General features: G+C 40.6%; 1 protein-coding gene and 1 non-coding gene across 2 annotated transcripts in view; both read right to left on the minus strand.

Moving 5' to 3' along the window:
- PTCD3 (pentatricopeptide repeat domain 3) overlaps positions 1 to 22,061 on the minus strand; it is a 31,603-nt gene continuing 9,542 nt past the window's right edge. Inside the window, 20 exon segments of the mRNA NM_001280214.1 lie at positions 1 to 668; positions 997 to 1,155; positions 1,575 to 1,616; positions 3,150 to 3,298; positions 3,761 to 3,846; positions 4,702 to 4,792; positions 4,882 to 4,960; positions 5,712 to 5,818; positions 7,027 to 7,055; positions 7,401 to 7,490; positions 10,146 to 10,196; positions 10,832 to 10,976; positions 12,257 to 12,342; positions 12,622 to 12,682; positions 13,055 to 13,142; positions 14,375 to 14,436; positions 16,542 to 16,657; positions 19,088 to 19,211; positions 20,985 to 21,089; positions 21,547 to 21,615. Of these exon segments, the coding sequence (NP_001267143.1) occupies positions 578 to 668; positions 997 to 1,155; positions 1,575 to 1,616; positions 3,150 to 3,298; positions 3,761 to 3,846; positions 4,702 to 4,792; positions 4,882 to 4,960; positions 5,712 to 5,818; positions 7,027 to 7,055; positions 7,401 to 7,490; positions 10,146 to 10,196; positions 10,832 to 10,976; positions 12,257 to 12,342; positions 12,622 to 12,682; positions 13,055 to 13,142; positions 14,375 to 14,436; positions 16,542 to 16,657; positions 19,088 to 19,211; positions 20,985 to 21,089; positions 21,547 to 21,615 (1,830 nt within the window). The 3' untranslated portion in view covers positions 1 to 577.
- On the minus strand, positions 2,131 to 2,267 carry LOC112208274 (small nucleolar RNA SNORD94). The gene has a single exon (XR_002942688.1). It is a non-coding gene; the product is annotated as a small nucleolar RNA SNORD94 (small nucleolar RNA).

Raw genomic sequence — 22,061 nt, forward strand, 5'->3', positions numbered from 1 at the left:
TACACTAATTACAACATTTATTTACAGTCATTTTACCAGTTGTGCAGCCTAAACTGCCATTATCTTGTTTAGTCATTCCTAAGATGCGTTATTTCTGACATCGAAATATCCTGAAATTGGGAAACTATTGACCCAACCCCAACTGTGTTAGAACTGCATGAACACCTAAGATGAAGGACCAGCATCACAGCAGCACATCAGGCCAACAAAGGCAGAAGTCCAGCAGCAGCAGAGGGCAATTGCACGAGGACAGCATCGTGAGGTCAGCTCACCGACACTGTAGGTGTGCAGGCTTATCCTGATGACAAGAGCCATGGACCTCACCATGTGTCTGAAAACCGCAATGTTGCTACTTAAATGCTAAGCCTTTAATGGTGCATTAATAGATGGTTAAGTAGCAAATTAGCAGCTTAAATCTACATAAGTCAGCTGTGTACTGACTGTACCTCACAGTAACAAATTCTCCAAATCTGTATCTTTTCTTCTTTGTAACAATGTTAAATATTGGTATATCTCAGTTCTCAGGTGTGATTCCAGCAGCTATGGTGAGGCCATTGCTGCTCCTGAATCTCCACTTTCATTTGCCTTCACTGGTATCACTGTCGCTGTCACTGCTGCTGTCAGTATCACTGTCACTGGTCAATGCAGTTAGTTTACTTAGGGCTTCCCTGTTAAGAAAAGAAAATGGAGGATTACACTGCAATTCAACTGGGTGCTGGGGTTCTCGGTGTCTCTGACACTCACCTATAGCCTGTCAGTTTTGAAATCAGAAAAAGGGACCCTGCAGTTGCATTAAACTATATTAGAAACAAAAAGGTTCTAACAGTCAAATCTATAGGCTTTCCTGACTTGCATGACAAATGAAATAGTCATTAAATTACTACATTCTGACTTTTTGAAAGGAAATAGAAGGGATAGAAAGCTATGAACACTTTGAATGGGCAGATGGATGAAAGGTCTCCATTTTACAAACTATGCTTCATGGTGACCACTTACTTTTGTTCCTGGTTGATTGCAAAATCACTCATTACTCTCTGGGTGAGGCCCTCACAAATAGGTAAGCTGAAGGCACTTGCCAGCTCTACTACTTCAATGGCCTGGGAAGGGCTGTTAGACACGTTTGCACTGTCCATAAGCTCATTCAGCAACTCACTTCTGTAAAAGAAAGGCAAAGTGTGAACTTTCTCCAACCCCTTCAGTAAAACATTTATAGGCAAGATCCAGCGTAAGTTCAGTAACAGAATTCCCAACAGTATTTCTGGAGACAAAGATGAAGTCTAACATTTATTTTTATTTGTTTCCAGTGAGGTTAGAAAGTCTAAAGGGCCAAATGGATTATCAACATTCATTCAGTATGACTTCATGATGATCTATTCAATGTAGCCCCAATGTATGATGATCCGTGAACACAGATAAAAAACTGCTTGCCTCAGGATGCCCTGGATAGTAGGGAGTTGACGGTATGCTTGCCTAACAGAAGAGTGCCCAAATGTGGTGGCTAAGGCTGGTGAAGAAATTCCAAATGTGGCTACTTCCAGGCTGTACCCAAAGAGAGCTGGCTGATTTCAACTTACCTAGGAATCTTATTATGCTTCCTGAAAAGCCCCAACATTTTCCTGCTCAAGAAAGGAAAAAGATTATGAATACTATTAGGAAAACAAGGCAATCAGATACTATAGCTGTCTTCTCTCTGAAATCAGAGACTAAATGCCCTTTTCTTAACTATACTGTAAGCTCCCAAAGACACACATCTGTGGGCTCTACTAGCTCCCAGCCCTGTGTGTACATGAGAATCACCGCAGGTGCTTAAACTCCCCAAACGAATCTACACTGCAGTTTTCACAGGTAAATCTGATATGCTGCCAATGTCGAGATTTGCTGGTACAGGCTGAATATTCCTAATCCAAAAATGCTCCAAAATCTAAAACCCCATACACTTCTGGTCTTAAGCATTTTGGAAAAGGGATACTCCAACTGTATTTGTCCTCTTGTAGAGGATCACCACTGTCCTTCTAAGGAGGGAATCCATCCTGTGCACAGCTGGAAAAGAGGCATAGAACAGAACCTGCTGTTTCCCTCTCTTAAAGTACAGCAGGGGTTCAGTCTGTCTTAGAATTCTGTTATGAAGTGCAGGCTCAGATTGAGGCAACAGTCTCATGTAAGTGCTCCCCATCAGCCTGCCACACGCAGGACAAAGGAGAAACACATACATTCAGCTCCCATGACTCAGCTGAGGTCCGTACCCCTGCGCCAATCATCACAGCCTGGTCGTATCAAGTGTGTGCCAAACTGCCTGCGCTAACAACCAAATGTAAATGTCATACGTCTCTGTCACTAGCAGCATAGTTGCTAGAGAGACATGTGTGAGCCACACCTCAAAGACAAGCCTTCATCATCTTTTCCTGGAGATAGCTGACTAGCAATCAGATGTTCAAATAAAGTTACTTTCTTGTACAAGGAGCCATGCACAAGCACCCCCCACTAATGACTTCTAGAACACACATTTATATACAAAACAAAATACAGGAAAACCACCCATCACTACCCCTACAAAAGATCCTTTTGCTCATTTTTGGAAACATGAATATGCATAAGGTTCCCATTCACAAACACTAAAAATTAGTATGTGAATGAAGTGCTGATAAAAACATAACCAGAACACAGTGGCACCAATCAAGGACGGGTTGTGGTCAAGGCCAAGTTTAGTTAATGTGCGTAAATGCCAGCTTCCAGAAGTCTAAGTACACAGCCCACATTTTAAGCTGGAGAGTGGGATGGGAGAAGCATCCAAAAATACTTCAATAACCCAAATGACCAAAACATTTTCAAAACTACGTTTCTTTGATCATATATTTCTTTGATCTTTAGTCCATTTAAGTGGAATAATGAGGTTAAGTGACTTACTTGTCCATAGACACAGAAAGTAGAAAGATAATTCTCAGCCTATGGTTTGAGAGAACTATGCCTTATCTCAACTACATCATGCATACTGTCTTCTTCCAAAAGTTTGCTTTTTAGTTGGTATTTGCAAGTTCCCGAATCAAATACTTGTTATATGGCCAAATGAAAGAACCTCTACCAGCGTGGGCCAATGTTTTAGATTCAAATACAAAAGCTTCTAAAGTGTATACTTGTGGTACTGTACTCACCAGGCTTCCTGAGTTCTCCCAGCCCTTAAAAAGAGGATAGCTATACAGTTGAGAGAGGTGGCTGGCCAATCCTGAGCAGTCTGTCTGATGAGTTGGCTTTCATACGCAGATTTGATATCAGCAGCACAGTCAGCAAATGCCACCTGAAGCTGAGAAGCTTTAGGAGTCAGCAGAACTGCCTAACTGATTTTATGAGAATTTCAGTTCAGGAGACTAACACAGGATCCTTAAAATCTGAGCAATGCATTTTACCATTTGAATATATTATGTGTATAGCACACAAGTAATTTAATAAAAAAAGGACCCTGTCCTAAGTATTTTGATTAGCCACAACTTTCAAATTCAGCTATGCATTTCCTTTGTAGATGGAGATTTTTAAAAAAGCAAGCTGAAGACAGAAGCTAATTTCATGTTGCTTGCTTTGGACTACAGGAAAGAGGGTAACTTTAAGAACAGATTTCTGCTAAGGGCAAGATATGTTTAGATGCATCATCACTCAAATATGGGTTTGGGTAGCAGAACTCTCCAAAATGGCAGATAAAACCAGGGAAGCTAGCCTTAAGAAGACCTCAGTATGGGAGGATATACTGGCTGGTGAGTTTCAGGCCTACCTCTGGTGGGTGCTTGTCCCTTGCCATGAGCATCAGGATCTCTTCTCTCAGGTCACTGCGGAAAGTATGACCATATTCTTTACTATCTTGAAACAAGAAAGGAACAAGGAGTGATCATTGTTATGTAAAACCAACACACTTTTGTTCACTGTCAACCTATTTTTTGGTAGGTAAAAATAAGTTGCTGTTATTTATTCTAGGCTTATCCCAGGATTCCAGAAACCCACCAGGATTCACAGTGGAACAAATGTAAAAGCCAATGCCTGGGCCTTGCTCCAGTGACGTGTTCATCACGGCATGTGCACTACATGGGAGCGGCCACCAGCTCCACGTGGTTAAGACGTTGTTTTATAGCACTTGGGAATTTGATATACTTTTATCACTTATTAGAGCAGTCGTGTGAAGCAGGAGGGCGGGACTAGAGCCTACTGACTTTATGATACAGTAGTCATCTAGTGAAAGATACAGAGTATCTATTTCATTTTGCAGCCAAGTTATACACATAAGACACACACACCCATGATGCGTGATGCTCATGGCTATTACTTGGAAACATAATCATCACTGACTGTGGTTAGCAAAGTGAGGCAACACTGGCACAGAGGAATCACACAGGCTTTCGGGTCAAAGACCTTTATTCAGATTTAGGGTCTGCCACATCATTAGCATTTATTTTCTTTGGGTCATATCCCACAACAGGTGCACAAAACTCAGCTCATTCCTATGTCACGAAGGGACTGACTTAAGTCATTTTCAACAAAATTTTCTCCTGATAGCCAACATGCAACATGAGCACATGACCTTGAAGTAGATCTCAACTAACACATTCGGTTCAGTCAAAATGGAAGTTTTCATCCCTAACAGTAATGTTAGCACATTCATTATCAAAGTAGAGGATATTGAGGTGAGATGCACCTGGACACATAAAAAGTAAAACTGACCTTTCCAAATTTTAGGAATCACTTCTAGCCGATTGGCCACATCCAACGCTTGGAGAAGATGTATCATTGTTTGGGAGTGGGGAAAGTAGGCCTGATTAAGAGAAACACATTTTTAAAGCATTAATCTGCAGAAACCCAATTCATCTAGAATGATAAATAACAAGTAATGAACCATCTTACTGAAGGTATCAGGTCCTCATACCACTTCAAGGTAACATCAATTTGTTCCATTAGACAAATCAAATCGAAGAACTTGGAACTGTGATGAAGGCAAAAAGTATGTTTAGTCTAAAGTCCCTATGTCTAACAACAGGGGAAATAAGGGTTGAAATTATAGCATATTATATGTTACAAAGAATTTCAAAATACTTACAGTTTCAAGTTAAACGAGCCAATATTTGGTTTAAGAGCTGCCAGTGTGTGCTGACTTCTCAATTAAACACCCTACCCTCAACTGGTCATTTCTAACTGTTTCCTCTGTATACTCTTAGGTCATGGTGAATAGATACTGAATTTCAAATTCATTTTAAAAACATTCAATGTGAAACAAGGATTTGGATACACAGAAAACAATTCTCACACATCTGTTAACATGCTGCCTTCTTAAATTCATGTTCTTATCTGCCTAAAAGCAAACCCATTTAGGGAGTATCTCTAGGTTCCAGTATCTTCATCTTTGAATACAAAAGCAAGGGAGGTGAAAGGAAATCTTCAGGGCTCACCCTGCTATAACAATTTGAAAATGTAAAATGAGAGGGGGTAGAGGAAAAAGATATGTGGATTTTACAGTGTTGCAAAAAAAAAAAAAAAAACCCTTAAAGGACACAAACTAGTCTTTCAAATCTGGCAGTTTTACCACTGCTTTAATTCCTAAGTGCTCAATTAACATGTCCTATTAGATCATTGGCACGCTGCCTGAAACCAGAGGTGAGGTATGAAGGGACATCAACAGCCTCCCACTTGCAGAATCTGGTAACTCATGCAAAAGGATATGTTTCCAACACACTTACTAATAGAAATTACGATGTTGATCAGGTCCAATGAATTTCCAGTTGTCTCCGGTTTTTAAAAGGCCATGTACTTGGTAGGCAAGTTCTAGATCTCTGAGAGATGCGCACTGAAAATATGCAAGTAGTAAGTATCACTCTGATACCCTGTCAGCCAGTGGTTCACAAATAAATAAAAACAGTAGAGTGTCTTGTGAAAATAATGTTGATTCAACATATTATTGGTTGACAGCAAATAAGTTATAAGAAATGGGGGGGGAGACAAATCCCAAGTTCTGTGAAATTACAATATTATTTTAATTAAGCAATTATACCATTAAAAATTAATCCTATAACAACACCTGGTCAAGTGCACAAAAGACACCTGCACTGCAGAGTCTGGACTAGTAAAAATCTCCATGAAATAACTCCAAAATCTACCCACAGGAAAGTTAAGTTATGGTTCTTACTATGAAATACTGATTGCTGCCAATAAATAAAACACCCTGAAAGTATGCCTGGATATACATACGCTTGAGTACCCAGAGTAAAAACCTTGTGAGGATCCACACTAAATACTAGGTTGGTGCAAAAGTAATTGTGGTTTTTGCTATTGAAAGTAGCAGCTTTTGTAATTGCGGTTTTTGCCACGGAAAGTAATGGCAAAGGCCACAATTACTTTTGCACCAATCTAATAGTAAAGCAATTAAATTACCCTTAGGGAACAAGGTTCATCCTAAAACTGCCTGAAATTTTTCCTATGATAAGCATGATTACATAAACTAAAATAAAAACCATTATCAATTTTAACTTACTAATAGGCAAATCTGAAATATTATGGAAGCTTATCTGTTCAGGGGCATGAAAAATGTCAATGTAAACAATAAACAAAGGGTAGGGATAGTATGTGATTGAAAAGTACAGATTTTAGGCCAGGCGTGTTGGCTCAGGCCTGTAATCCCAGCACTTTGGGAGGTGGTCAGGAGTTCAAGACCAGTCTGGTCAACATGGTGAAACTACATCTCTACCACAAAAAATACAAAAATTAGCCAGGTGTGGTGGCGCACACCTGTAGTCCCAGCTATTCGGGAGGCTGAGGCAGGAGAATCGCTTGAACCCAGGAGGCAGAGGTTGCGGTGAGCCACTGCACTCCAGCATGGGTGACACAGTGAACCTCCATCTCAAAGAAAAAAAAAATTATAGATTTTAGAGAAAGAAGAAAAAACAGAAGCAAAGACATGAACAGAAGAGTTAGAAAGTGAAAAGAACCAGGGAGAACCCTCCAGTTACAGATAAATTTAGGAAATGGATAGCAAATTAATAAAGAAATGATACTTACTATGCTCATGGCTGACTGAAAAAACTTATCTGAAAATCAAAGTTCACAAGAGCTTTGGTTACAATGGATAAAATATATTTTCAAGTCAGTAACATTAACAAAAATCCTGCCAACAAAACTGGTAACATGCAAGATAAAGCTAAGAACATAAAAACTTAAGAGAGGCAGGAATGTACCACAATTTTGGCTTTCTCAGAAAGACCATGGCAAATATTACTAAGCTATATACACCTACTATGTACTCAAATTTATTTAAAAATAAAATAAAAAAAAATACTTCTAAGCTATAGGGATCACAAGGCCTCTAACTGGTACTCAGGTAAACCGGCCCTCTGTCTTTAGAGGAGGAAAACACAAGTGATTTCTATACATGCCATCATCCGGGTCCTTTGGAGAAAATCTCTTTCCCATTAATTCATTCATTATATCATAAATGATGAAGGATGATCTCTTTAAAGGGTCTCCTGCAGAACAAGAAAGCAAATGTGTTTAATCCACTTCCTTTACCACCACCAAACTCACTGTACCTAATACAAAGGGACACATTTCTCCTTTCTCCACCTCCAGCCTAAGTCCTCGCATAGATCTGGGTGGAGGCCAATGCTTGCTAAAGGAACCACTATACCCTGCAGAGAGCAATTCTCTGTAAAATCCGGAATAATCACAGGTCTCTGTTCGTGTGCTCCACTGAGACTTTCCCCTTCCTTTAGTCTCTTCACATGAAGCCTGACTTACTGAAGTAGGCGGCAGACAGTAACACACACTCCCTCACCAAACCAGCATACTTAGAAAAACAATTTTTTTTTTTTTTGAGATGGAGTCTTGCATTATTGCCCTGGCTGGAGTGCGATGGCACAATCTCAGCTCACTGCAACCTCCGCCTCCCGGGTTCAAGCGATTCTCCTGCCTCAGCCTTCCGAGCAGCTGGGACTAAGGCCCTCGCCACCACGCCTGGCTAATTTTTTGTATTTTTAGTAGAGGAGAGGTTTCCCCATGTTGGTCAGGCTGGTCTTGGAACTCCTGACCTCGTGATCTGCCCACCTCGGCCTCCCAAAGTGCTGGGACTACAGGCATGAGCCACTGCACCCGGCCAAAAATGTTTTTTGCTAGTAATCATTTGTGTTCCCTTTAAATATAATCAGAATGAGGTCAAGAAAAAGTAAACTAGAATTAATGGACAGGGCAGTTCTTAAATATAACATGAACTGAGCACTAATAGGTCAGAAAATCATCTGCAATATTCCCAGTCAAATATTTCTCTACACTCCTTTCCCTACCTGTTTTGTATGTTTGTGGTAGTAAAGCTGTAATGACAGTACAGATAGAGTTTCACAATTTACTCAAGCATGCTTCCCTTTGCTAACATTCTTAATTTTATTAGTTACATAATATTCTCTTTTCAATGTATTGTTTCTAGGTTATTTTAGGTTCTCTCTTTTGGGTAAATTCCTAGAAATTATTATTACTATTGAGACAGGGTCTTGCTCTGTCACCTAGGCTGGAGTGCAGTGGGGCAAACGCAGCTTACTGCAGCTTCAACCTCCTGGCCACAAGCAATCCTCCTGCCTCACACTCCTGAGTAGCTGGGACTACAGGGGTGCGCCACCATGCCCAGCTACTTTTTTCATGTTTAGTAGACATGGAGGTCTCTCTATGTTGGTTTCAAACTCCTGGGCTCAAGCAATCCTCCTGCCTTGGCTTCCTAAATTGCTGGGATTACAGGCGTAAGCCAAAACTACTGCTGCAGACAGGCAAATTTATATACATAAGACAAACCAACACAGCTCCCCCAGATCCCCCATCCCCCAGTCCTGGCTGTTACTTAGGAAATGTAAGTACATCTGACTTTGATTAGCAATTGAACCAGTGATGAGAGTTATAGAGGAAAGGAATATACTTTGGAGTCAGAAATACTAGCTCCATCACAATCTCACCAAGGTTGAGTAAAATTTTAGGGGACACAATTATGGAAACTGTTTACCTGTTTCCAAGGTATAGTCAATTAACTGGTTCCTTTTCCTAAAGATAAAATTTGCCTGTACAGGTGAGGATATGGATTTTACAAAATTAGTCCTCCAAACCAGAGAGAAACAACTTCCCTTCTGTGATTTTTATAGTCTATCCACAAGAAAGAATGACTAGAACTGTCAATTCTGAACTCAAGGGTTATTTCTCAGGCTGGGGATAATGGATAAGAACCAAAAGATTTTGAGTGCCTCATATGTGCCCTCCAAGCACAGTAGCAGACACGGTGTGGAACTCATTTAACTACCACACCCTGCTGCTATTCCTCAGGTAGGTATCTAGTCGCTTTGACATAGCTGGTAAATAAATGGTAGAGTGGACATCTCAGCTCAGGTGTGTCTCTCTTCAAAGTCCATCTACTACAGAGCAGAGCTCCCACTGGAACTGACCTAAAAGTGGACAACGAATGGAGCCTTGAGGTCCTCCCAAAACGCTTCACAATAAGTTTACCTTTCCTCTGGAGCAGAAACGTCCACAAACTTTTGGCAAAGATGGAAATGTTCTGAATCTGCATCACGACACATGGTAGCCACTAGACACATGGCTACTGAGCACCAGTGTGACAAAATAATTTATTATTTTACTTAATTTTAATTAACTGGCCACATGTGGCTAGTGGCTATGGTGTTAAATAGCACAGCTCCAGAGAACAAAAGGAATTTCAACCAAAATATATTCTACCCAATTCCTGTTTGTACAACATCACTGCCAGTACAATCCATAACCCTCTCCCCTCCAGCTCAAGTTTTAGACCACAAACAAGATTGCTACCCTCAAGAATAATTTTAGGTAGTAAGACCCTGTCCAAAAAAAAAAAAAAAATCAGCTGGGCATGCTGGTGGGCATCTGTAATCCTAACTACTCAGGAGGCTGAGGAGGGAGGACTGTTTGAGCCCAGGAGTTCAAGGCTGCAATGGGCAAGATCCTGTCTCTAAAAAAACCACAACTTTCTGCTCAGGCTGTACAGGTTAATTTACAAATTCTCTCTTCTTAATTCATATGCAGAGAAGATAACCTACAACAATTAATCACATAAACTCAAGAAAGCTGGTCAATTTTCCATATAAATTAACACAATTTAAGGCCATACATACCAGGTTGATCAAACAGGTGAATAATATGGTGATATGTTGCAAGCGAGGGTTCTCAAATTACCAGGTAGACAGAAAAAATAAACAATGAGGTAAAAACACAGCAATCCAAAATATAGTTTACTGAGACACACTGAATTAAAAACATATTGTTAATATTTAAGCAAAATATGCATTTCTATTCCTTTGAACAAAGTTATTTTCCAACTCATTAATGTAAAGGTAAAAAACTATCACAAAGACTGTATCACTTTTTGAAAGTCCAAATACTTATTAGTCACATTCTTCACTGAGAACAGTAAAATATATTGAAGTGAATTGATTCCCAAAGCAACTTTCAATAAAGTAATTAATGAAAAATATACAATACACTAGCACACACTTAGGTTCAAATACCTAATTATGTTGGGAAAATGTCATGAATTTAAAACTAGCTAACTCAAAGCAATCACTTCTCCTTAGATTCAACAGATCCATAAACAAAGTACCTAAAATACTAATGAACACTAAGATGATAAAGGCACTCCCACTATAATAAGTACATGTAAGTAAATGTGCCAAACGTGGAAAGAAAATTTCCAACATATTATGTAAGCACAAGAATAATTTAAAGCTCTTTGCTTATGTAGCCCTGAAACCTCTGGCTGGCACAGTCTCTGTCCTCAGAGAACTCAAGGGCGCATCCTCACCTATTCCAATGGCTTTCATTTCACGTAAAACCTGTAAGGCTGGCGATCTTGCAAACACATGAAATCTTCGGAGACATTTCAGAATGGTATTAAAAGTCTGCAGATTTGGTTTCACCTTCTGTGCAACCATGTGTCTTAGCAGCTCCTAGTTGAATAAAAAGCAAGAAGTATCTTTCATGCCTGGGTAATCTGTCCAATAATCTATGTTTCATACAAAATAAAGAATTTAGCTTTCTTGCTTATGTTTAAAGCAGGTTAGTAACTATATCCCTCTTTTAAGAACTGTTTATTAATTAGCAGGTTCCATGATTCTGCCTTTTAAAGAAGCCTGCTAATTCAAACACCCACCCCACTGGATAGAGGTGGTCAACTGTCTTCAGTCTTCTACCTAGGAGAGTTTTCCAAGAAAAGACGCAAAAATAATAGACTAGTATGATATAAAAAAGTGGTTGGTTTTTTTTTTTTTTTTTGAGACAGAGTTTCGCTCTTCTTGCCCAGGCTGGAGTGCAGTGGTGCGATCTTGGCTCACTGCAACCTCTGCCTCGTGGGCTGAGGTGATTCTCCTGCCTCAGCCTCCTGAGTAGCTGCGACTACAGGCAAGCACCACTATGCCCGGCTAATTTTTGTATTTTTGTAGTAGAGACGGGGTTTCACCATGTTAGTCAGGCTGGTCACAAACTCCTGACCTAAGGTAATCCACCCGCCTCAGCCTCAAAGTGCTGGGATTATAGGCATGAGCCACCGTGCCCAGCCGTTTCTATTCTTAAGTTACTAGGGGAGAATCAATCCAGTGATTTCAACTTTTTGAACTTACACCTGATAGGATTTGACAGCAAATATGCATTACTTTGTAACAGAAAAACTATTATGAAAAATAAATGAATAAAATGGTCCAGAATTCTAGCTCTATACTCTGGGTCAAGCAACTTTTTCTTCTTATGTGCCAGACACAGCTGAGTCCCAGGGCTGCGGAAAGGGTAGTGAACAGGTAAATGCTACACAGTGACTGCCATACACATGCTCATAAATGCTGTCTCCAGCCCATGTACTTCTGTTTCTTTTCTTTTTTTTTTTTTGAGACGGAGTCTTGCTCTGTTGCCCAGGCTGGAGTGCAGTGGTGCGATCTCTGCTCACAGCAACCTCCGCCTCCTGGGTTCAATAGATTCTCTTGCCTCAGCTTCCCAAGTAGCTGGGATTACAGGCGTGCACCACCACGCCCAGCTAATTGTTTGTACTTTTAGTAGAGACGGGTTTCACCATGTTGGCCAGGCTGGTCTCGAACTCCTGGCCTCAGGTGATCTGCCCGCCTCGGCCTCCCAAAGTGCTGGTATTACAGGTTTGAGCCACCACACCTGGCCAGCCCATGTATTTCTGGTAAAGAGTATTTAGGCCCTATTAAAAAATAAACTGAGGATTCCTCCTTACCAGTATTTTACTCCATTTTTCCTCAAATTTCTCATTTATCGCGCATACTGTTGCTTCAATCAATGCATTAAATGTGTATACATCAGCTGCAAAATAATAAAATGATAAAATTTGGGGTTGAAGATTAATCCCTAAATGGCTGAGTTTAAGGCAAAGCAGTCATTCCTATGTGTCCCTTGACTAATCACATGTCCACAAAACTGGAAAACTACTCTCCTCTCTGGATCTCTACTCTTGCTTCAATCATCTACGCCTCAGGAAAAGGTAAAGTGTAGGCCAATGACTGAGGCACGATCCAAAGCCTTCACACAGACAATTAAAAGAAGGAAATGGAGAAAGGGACAGAGGGGAGTTCTCAAACTCACCATGGAGTCTGTTGTTTAGTAACTCAGTGTACAAGTTTAATGCCTGCTCATAAGCTCGGTGCTGGAAAAGGAAAAATTAAGCATCATCAAATTCATTTACTTAAGAAGTCCTTGCACATTTCTGTCCTAGAGTTTGGTAATATAGCTCAGGCTCAATAGATCAGGCTCCTGTTCTCATGAAGCTCATACTCTAGTGCAGTGGGATTTTCTATCCACTAGTAATGCCTAAACATATTTTTATTTGTCACAACTGAAAGTGGGGGAGGAGTGTACTACTCACATCCAGTGGGTAGAAGCCAGGGAGCTACTAACATCCTACAAGGCACAGGACAGACCCCACAACAAATTACCTGACCCAAAATGTTAGTAGTTCTGAGGCTGAAACACCCTGATCGGTGGAAATGAAAGACAAAAATAAATAAAACAAATGTACCTTCACCATTCCTCGGATCATTGTGCAATAGGAATGTTCATTTTTCTCTGGCATTAGAGAAAAGATTCTCTCAGCGTTGTTTTTTGCTCTAGACACAAGAGAGTAAATGTGAACCCAGGCAATAAGAAATACCAATGAGAGCTACCACCATTTACTGACGGTTTATTATGTTCTAGGCAATGTGCCAAGTACTTCATATACATTATCTCAATTCTTACAGGGTATTATGGTTATTATCATTTTGAAAATGGGGAAAATCAAGACTTAACAATCTTAATGTGGTGTCAGGGCTTTGCAGGTTAAGTGGCAGAATTACAATTGAAAATGAAAAGTTTATAAACAAGTATATAAATATCTGTGCTATTAAAAACAAGAAGCAACTGTATGACAAAGTCCCTAGTAAAGTTTCCTCACCTTTCTTCAATCTTCAGATACTACTTCCCAGAGGCAAAACGGTTTCTTCTGGATCCTTCTGGTCATATTCTAGCACATGTACTTTTAACTCTTCTCTCATTCCATAACCTCCACCTCCTGGGTTTAAGTGATTCTCCTGCTTCCACCTCTCGAGTAGCTGGAATTACAGGCACGTGCCACCACGCCTAGCTAATTGTTGTATTTTTAGTAGAGATGAGGTTTCACTATGTTGGCCAGGCTGGTCTCAAACCCCTGACCTCAAGTGATCCACCTGCCTCGGCCTCCCACGGCGCCAGGATTACAGGTGTGAGGCACTGCGTCCAGCCTACCCCAAGGAATTTAATCTTTCATCCTATCAAATTCATCACTTCAATAACAATTTTAGATAATCATGGTAGCTTTCCCTCTCCAGACATTCACATGAAATGTCTTCCTTTTAGACACCCAGCTAATTCTCCAATATAATTAAGTTATTACCTTTCATTCTAACTGCTGTGTATGTCTACATGTTGTCAGTGGTCTTAATTTAGCAGTACACTCTAGTGTCCATGATATTTTTAGTAAACAAAAGTATTAAATCTTTCAGAATTAGAGGTATATATTCCAAGGTAGCACTGTTAATGAAACTACCAAAGGAACCATACCATATGAAAGTTATGCTGAGTTAAACAGATGAGGGAAAAAAAAGGGTCAAAGTCTCAACAGATTCTTGTGTTGTTGAATGGAGATAAAGACCTTATTGAAAAACGGTCTAAATGTGTATGAATACAAATAGTGAAATTTATATTGCACAATAAAAATCCATTATTTTAGAACATCACAAGAAAACATCTTCACAGGGTGATGGGGCATATTCCATGCACTGTAAGACACTGTAATTCAAGGTTCTAATTACGTGTGACATACCGCCATGTAACTCCAAACCGATGACCAGCTTTCCTCCTAGATGTCTCATCATTTTCCTCTTCCTGAAATGAATAATCATCAAAAGAAATAAAAGTTAAGGCAATGGAATGCATTTCCCAGTCAGACTACTCAAAATCAGAAAGGCAAAGGGAACTCAGAAAAATAAAGGAAACATAGATCCAGCAGAAGGCAAAGAGGAAGCCCAGTTACGCTTACACCTATACAGTTAATTTCTTAAGTGCAAATCAGATGAAAAGCCAAGTTGACTCTCAAAGCAACAAGTGACAGCGTGGAGACAAGATGAAGCCAGTTCCCTGTATGGCCTGGTCCTCAGATAGAAAGAGGAAAACCAAACAACACAGCCTATTTGCTCAGAGACTACATCTGGCTTGATCCATACAGATAAACTGTCATAATTAGGGTGAAAGCAAGATAAACAACATATAGTTAATGCCTAACACTCACCCAAGCAAACTAAGACTTCTTTTTTTTTTTTAAAGACAGAGTCTCGCTCTGTCGCCCAGGTTGGAATGCAGTGGCGTGGTCTTGGCTTACTGCAACCTCCACCTCCTGGGTTCAAGGAATTCTCCTGCCTCAGCCTCCGGAGTAGCTGGGACTACAGGCGCGTGCCACCACGCCCAGCTAATTTTTTGTATTTTTTTTTAGTAGGGACGGGATTTCACCATGTTAGCCAGGATGGTCTCGATCTCCTGACCTCATGATCCACCCGCCTCGGCCTCCCAAAGTGCTGGGATTACAAGTGTGAGCCACTGCACCTGGCAAGACTTCTTATAAGACTAAATCTTGTCTTTATTTATAAACCAAGGTCTGGGATGAGGCTGACGTACAGCAATACAGGCTTGGTTGGCATTGCAGAGGTCAGTGCTGGCTCTGTAGCCTGCTGCCTCAAGAGCTGGGGCTGGAGAGGCAGAGGGCCAACCAGAGCAGGGCTTCAGGAAGTGATACTCTGGAAAGCAAGGTTTAACTGCAACCTACTGCCTATGCACTTTTAAAAATGTAAAGTTCTCTACATAAATAATCCACATTTGGCCAGGTGCAGTGGTCAGTAATCCCAAAACTTTAGGAGGCTGAAGGATCGCCTGAGCCCCAGAGTTGAAGACACCATCCTGGGCACTACAGCAAGACCCTATGTCTACCCGCCCTCCCCACCCAAAAAAAAACTAGCCAGACATGGTGGCCCACACTTGTGTCCCAGCTATTTGGGAGAATGAGGAAGGAGGAACACTTGAGCCCAGGAGTTAAAGGCTGCAGTAAGCTATGATAGCATCACTGCACTCCACCCTAGGTGACAGAGTGAGACCCTGTCTCTGAGGGGGAAACAAGAAATCCACATTTAGTTGGGCAAAGAGTAGAAAAGATAGAAACGAAGAAAAACACCAATAATCCCATCACCCAGAAACACTTTTTAAACGATTTTTTTGTATGCATTTGTAAAAACATTTTTACAAAAATGGAATATATACTGCTGATAGCCTGCTTCCCACTTATTGGATGAATGTTTCCATACCCAAACACATCTACTCTAATGTGCTCAATGGCCACACTAACTTTTATCATCATTTGATCATCTACTGTTGGACATCTAGATTGTTTTCAACGTTTTTGCAAGTATAAATACCTCCTCATGAAAAATGTCACATGAGCATCTCTATTTGACTGATCCAAAGGATTTCTTGAGACCTAGTTCTAGAAGTAAAATTCACGAGTCGAGAGAGAGGCTATGACTCAACTTACAGGCGGCCCCCGGCACACTACTGTTCTGTCTCCAGCCTAGTGTGTTCTCTCCTCTAAGTCCACGTATGAATTTTTGAGGGGGCCCAGGCCACGGAGTCTTTCCCTGGCCAGAATACATCATGTTATTACTCTAAGTGGCACAGGCCAGCCCAAACATTTCTGATCAACGCTTTGCCTTAATATGAAGTAGGTGAGGACAACATATTGTTAAAAAGTAAACTAGAACAGAAGTAACTGTTTAAAATCTCTCTTCCTCCTATACCACTTTTTATCAAGGCTATCGTACCACACATCTCAGTACAAATCTCTACTACCCTGACACATGGCAAAACAACCCATCTTATTTTTAAAAGCAATTTCTTCAAAAAGAAGCTTAAGGAAAAAAAAAAAAATCAAGGCCAACAGTTATTACCAATGCTTCTGACTGTCCAGTTTGTTGAAAATGATAATCAGTTGAGGGCTCCTGGTCACCATAGTAACACAATAAATCCAAGAGACTATTTGTTGTTTCAAGAGACACAGTGGTTCCTGTGGGTAAGAGACAGAAAGATAAAGAAACCTTGAAACAATGAAGAACTAAAGCCTGTTAGGTTAAAATGTGTCATTTTTTTATATTAGCGGTGGTCTTCATGGCTACACACTTAATGTTGTCCACTACTTTATGCACTCAACGTCAACTTAAACACCTGAAGTGACGTAGACAGGGACATAACCCCTATTAACCATGTAATTTGACGTAGAAGATTGGAACACAAGATGAAGTTTGGGCCTGTGCTCACTTATTTTATGTACTCATTATCCTCAAACTACTTCATGGTTTTAATTATCATCACCAAACTGAACACACTGCAAACTATCCCCACTTAGTTCCCCCAGCCCAGGTGCATTTGAACAAATGCAAGTAGAATTATTCCATTTGGATCCAGATACTCACTGAAAACTTGCCTAGAAATACTAGCATAATTGTCGAACTATAGTAGTCTCTTAAAAATTGTTCAAAACATTAAGTCCCCATCTTGACACTCATTAAAAAGGCTAAAAAGGGAACAGGAGGAAGACAAGTATGAGATATAATCTGCTATCTTATAAGAAAAGTAAATGTATCTTTTTGTTTGTTTTGAGATAGGGTCTCATTCTGTCGCCCAGGCTGGAGTGCAAGGACATCACAGCTTACTACAACCTTGAACTTCTGGGCTCAAGTGATCCTCTCACCTCAGCCTTCCGAGCAGCTGTGACTACAGGTATGTGCCACTGCACCTGGCTAATTTTTAAATTTTTTGTAGAGATGAGTTCTCACTATGTTGCCCAGGCTGGTCTTGAACTCCTGGGCTCAAGCAATCCTCCTGTTTTGGCCTCCCAAAGTGCTGGGATTACAGGTGTGAGCCACCATGCCTAGCCAATAAATTATCTTTCTAAACAAAATACATTGATAAATTTAAAATGCCCATCAGGAAATGTAAAAAGTCCAGAAGAGAAAGCAGGGCAGAGGGTACAGGCTATGGAGAAGCAACTGGTTCACACTATCTCAAAGCTATGAGACCCTGGAAAAATTACCTAATAATTACCTTCATAAGATTATTATAAAACACACCAATGAATAAGGTATTGTAGAATTAAGTATGTGAAATGGCTAGCACAGTGTTTTGCACTTATTAGGGGCCTGACAATGAAATGTTCTAGGATCCTTTCCCTGGTATGTTAGCTTTGTTACTGAGCTATGGGTCTGACACCTGTCTTTACTGAAGGACTGCACACACCTATCCAATAAAGGGGGTAAAACTAGAAAAAGACAAGCCTTAGCACTAAGAACTTCAATGCAGACTCACACCAGATGCCGATCATATTAACAAGCAGAGGGAAGCGCCTCACTAAATTACAATCTATTGCCATCACTCAGCCATACATCTGATGCTGTACCAAGCCACACACCAAAATTCTCAAACATAGCTTTCTGCAAATGTTTCTTGTGTTCAAGTGTATAATGACTCAGTCCAGTTTCCACCACTTCCATGTTTATTCTAAATCACCAAATAGCACTCTAGATTCTAAAAACTTAATGCCAGCTGCTTCTGATGTTGCTATATGTAGATTTTCATGTTGACGTATCAGCTGTGCTATTTACGTGTGTAGCTCCGCCAGTTTACATCCAGCTCCAATTCAGAGAACCACACAATTTTAGAGCTAGAAGTTTTGAGAAATTAAGTAACTTTTTGAACGCTAAGAACAATTAGTGACACAGATGGCACCTGCATCAAAGCCCCTGATCCTAGTTGAGTGTGCTTTCCTTTTTACATATTTCTTTCCTGTGTGTTGTGGCCCAATCTTCCAAACATCCTTAAAGAGTCCAGGAAAGCTGGGCACGGTGGCTCACGCCTGTAATCACAGTACTTACGGAGGCCGAGGTGGGTGGATCATGAGGTCAGGAGATCGAGACCATCCTGGCTACATGGTGAAACCCCGCCTCTATTAAAAACACAAAAAAGTTAGCTGGGCGTGGTGGTGGGTGCATGTAGTCCCAGCTACTCAGGAGGCTGAGGAGGGAGAATGGCATGAACCTGGGAGGCGGAGCTTGCAGTGAGCCGAGATTGCGCCACTGCACTCCAGCCTGGGCGACAGAGCAAGACTCCATCTCAAAAAAAAAAGGAAAAGGGTACAGGAAATCTGGGAGCACTGCATATCTACCTAACATTAAAAACAGAAGCTAAGGTAGAAGGGTGATACAATTTCTCTACCAGTGCTACAATAAACCAACAAAGCTGCAATTCTACTTCGCCTGTAATTCTTAAGTAACACTAAAGCTAAAAATGAAATAAACTATGAAAAATATAAAGCACGCAGCCATCAAAGCAGAGTAAGTACAGCAGGACCTGTAACTCTTACTCAAAATATATGAATCATATAACTGGGGCCCACTTCAAAGCCCATGTTATTAGAGGTGCTTTAATCGAACTCAGTCACCTGCTTGCAAAAGCTGATCAAACATGTCCACAGAGGCTTTGACTTTTCTGAGCTCGATTCGTTCCTTCAGGGCGGCTTCACTTATGTCTTTGATCTGAGGTTCAAAGTACTCAGGCATTAAACACTAGGAAAACAAGATGACTAAAGTTACTACAAACAGGTAAAGGTGAGGGAAGGATAACTGAGTAGGACAAAACTTTTATCACCAACATACCAAAGTAAAACTTCACTGCTCCAATTCATGTTTCCTGCACCAGATACTACTGATCATTTTAACATCACTGTCTTCACAGGGAATTGAACTAAACCTTTCATCTCTAATGCTATGTATCCTCTAAACATTTAATACTACCCAAGGTATGCTGATTTTACCTCATTCACTAACTTATTCAAATACTTTCTGAATGCCTACTATTTTACCCCAGACATTAAGCTTGGCACTGGGGATACAGAGACGAAAGGCATTCTCTACCTTCAGGGTGCTCACAATCTAATGGAGAAAGACACTGTCTTAGTTTAGGATTTTAATATTTTGACTTACACAATCACACTGGCTTCCTCATCTATGCACAAGTTCTACTATGAAAACAAGAAGTGTGTGTTTCCCTGTGAGCTTTGGGAAGCAGAGAGACGTAGGGGTATGGGAGCAGTTTAGATATGATGAGTCTGAGATTAGTACTTCCACCAACAAACTCAGGAGGGCAGAGGCGCATCTGTTTTGCTCACCACTGTATGGACAAGCACTAAGCACAATACCCACCACACTGCATAAATCCTCACTCCAAAACTACAGAACAAAGAGGGAGCTGGAAATACAATGTGGAGTTCAAAGTAAAGGGATCTAGGCTAGATATACAAAAGAGTACCAAATGGATTATAAGTGACTCTTCTGTCACTGAAACAGAAGAGTATATACAATAAAAAGAGAAAATGAGCATAAAAATCTAAGAAAGATACCCATGCTTAAGAAGTGGATCAAGGCCAGACACGGTGGCTCACAACTGTAATCCCAGGACTTTGGGAGGCCAAGTCGGGTGGATCACGAGGTCAGGAGTTCAAGACCAGCCTGGCCAAGATGGTAAAACCCCGTCTCTACTAAAACTATAAAAATTAGCCAGGTGCAGTGGCAGGCACCTGTAATCCCAGCTGCTCAGGAGGCTGAGGCAGGAGAATTGCTTGAACCCGGGCGGCAGAGGCTGCAGTGAGCCAAGATCGTGCCACTGCACTCCAGCCTGGGCAACAGAGTGAGACTCCATCTCAAACAAAAACAAACAAAAAAAGAAGCGGATCAAGAGCAAGCAGCAGTGGCTTACACCTGCAATCCCAGAGATTTCAGAGGCCGAGAAGGGTGTTTGCTTGAGCCCAGAAATTTGAGACCAGCCTGGGCAGTGCAGTGAGACAAGACCCTGTTCTCTACAAAAACTAAAAATTAAAAAAAATCGGCCAGGCATGGTGGCACACCCCTGTAGTCCAAGCTACTTGTGAGGCTGAGGCAAGAGGATCACTTGAGCCCAGGGGTTCCAGGCTGCAATGAGGTATGATTGCACCATTGCACTCCAGCCTGGGTGACAGCATGATGCCGTTTCAAAAAAAAAAAAAAAAAGGAAGAGAAAGATGTGTATAGAGAGGTAGTGAAGGAAACTTCAGTCATAGAATTAAAGACCTAAGAGCATGGTGTCACAAAAATCAAATGGGGAAAATATTAAGATGAAGAGCAAATAAATACAGAAAGAATTTTAAAGTTAGTCTTGTGATCAAAGCTAACTCCACACTTTAAAAGGCTTATCATCCAAATATTGAGGGTATTCAAATGGCTACTGAAATATTAGCCATGAAAGCCTGGTTTAATTTACATTTAAAATAGTATTATGTAAATAATGTAACTACCTCTCCTTACCGGTATATGAGGTTCAGCTATGTCCTTCTGAAAATATTTGGGGTACGAATTAATAATAAACTTGGCCACATTCTCCCCGGATTTCTTTGCCAGTAAAAATGAACGCTATATAAAGAAAAAGATTTAAATACATGTAATTTAAACTCAAGCAAGATTATAGTTACACTCTCAGCAAGAATTTCTCCCCCCTCACAAAAAAAAAACAAATGCAACAACACGCAGAATCCCAATTAGAAATTATAGACTATCCCACCTTTTCTACTGTGATATAATTTCAGTTAGCATCTTATACACAGCTTGAAATATATAAAAAGCAAGCCATTTAAACTGAGTGGGTCACTCCAGTGTGAAAAAGCCCTAAGTATTAGAAACCAAAGCCAAAAATCCTTTCCCCATTGACGATATGTACATCTTTTTGAAGAAAGTAGTAAAGGATTCACATAGTCTATCAATTTCTCAGCATTTGTAAACCTTTCCCAGGTTATTACAACTAAATTATTTATGTACTGTTGTACGCAAACCAGAGAGATAAAACACTAGAAAATTATATGAAAATACTCACAGATTCCAAAGAGGATGCTGGCATAAGGTAAGGATCATCTTGAAACACATAAGGCACAGCTGTGGTATCCTGTGGAAAAGACATAATACAATTTCTATATTTATTTTGAAGACAGCTCACTGTAACTTTTAGCTCCCGGACTCAAGGGATTCTCCTGCCTCAGCCTCCCAAGTAGCCTGGGCTACAGGTGTGTGCCACCACAGCTGGCCATTTCACAAAATTTTTTGTAGAGAGGGTGTCTTGCTGTGTCACCCAAGCTGGTCTCAAACTCCTGGCCTCAAGCAGTTCTCTCACTTCTGCCTTACAAAGGGCTAGGATTATAGACGTGAGCCACTGCATCCAGCCCACAAGTCTTTCTAGCTAAATTTTTAAGAGGACCTTGTGAGTTTTGATAAACAAAAATTCCGTAAGTTGTAATTATGTATGTAACCTAAATGCGCAAACGTGTGTGGGCATATATACATGTATATATAGAGAAAAAAGACAAAAGACAAACACCTGCACTGTACTCTCAG

The sequence above is a fragment of the Pan troglodytes genome, chromosome 12, assembly GCF_028858775.2.
Source record: "Pan troglodytes isolate AG18354 chromosome 12, NHGRI_mPanTro3-v2.0_pri, whole genome shotgun sequence".
In the NCBI taxonomy this organism is placed as follows: domain Eukaryota; kingdom Metazoa; phylum Chordata; class Mammalia; order Primates; family Hominidae; genus Pan; species Pan troglodytes.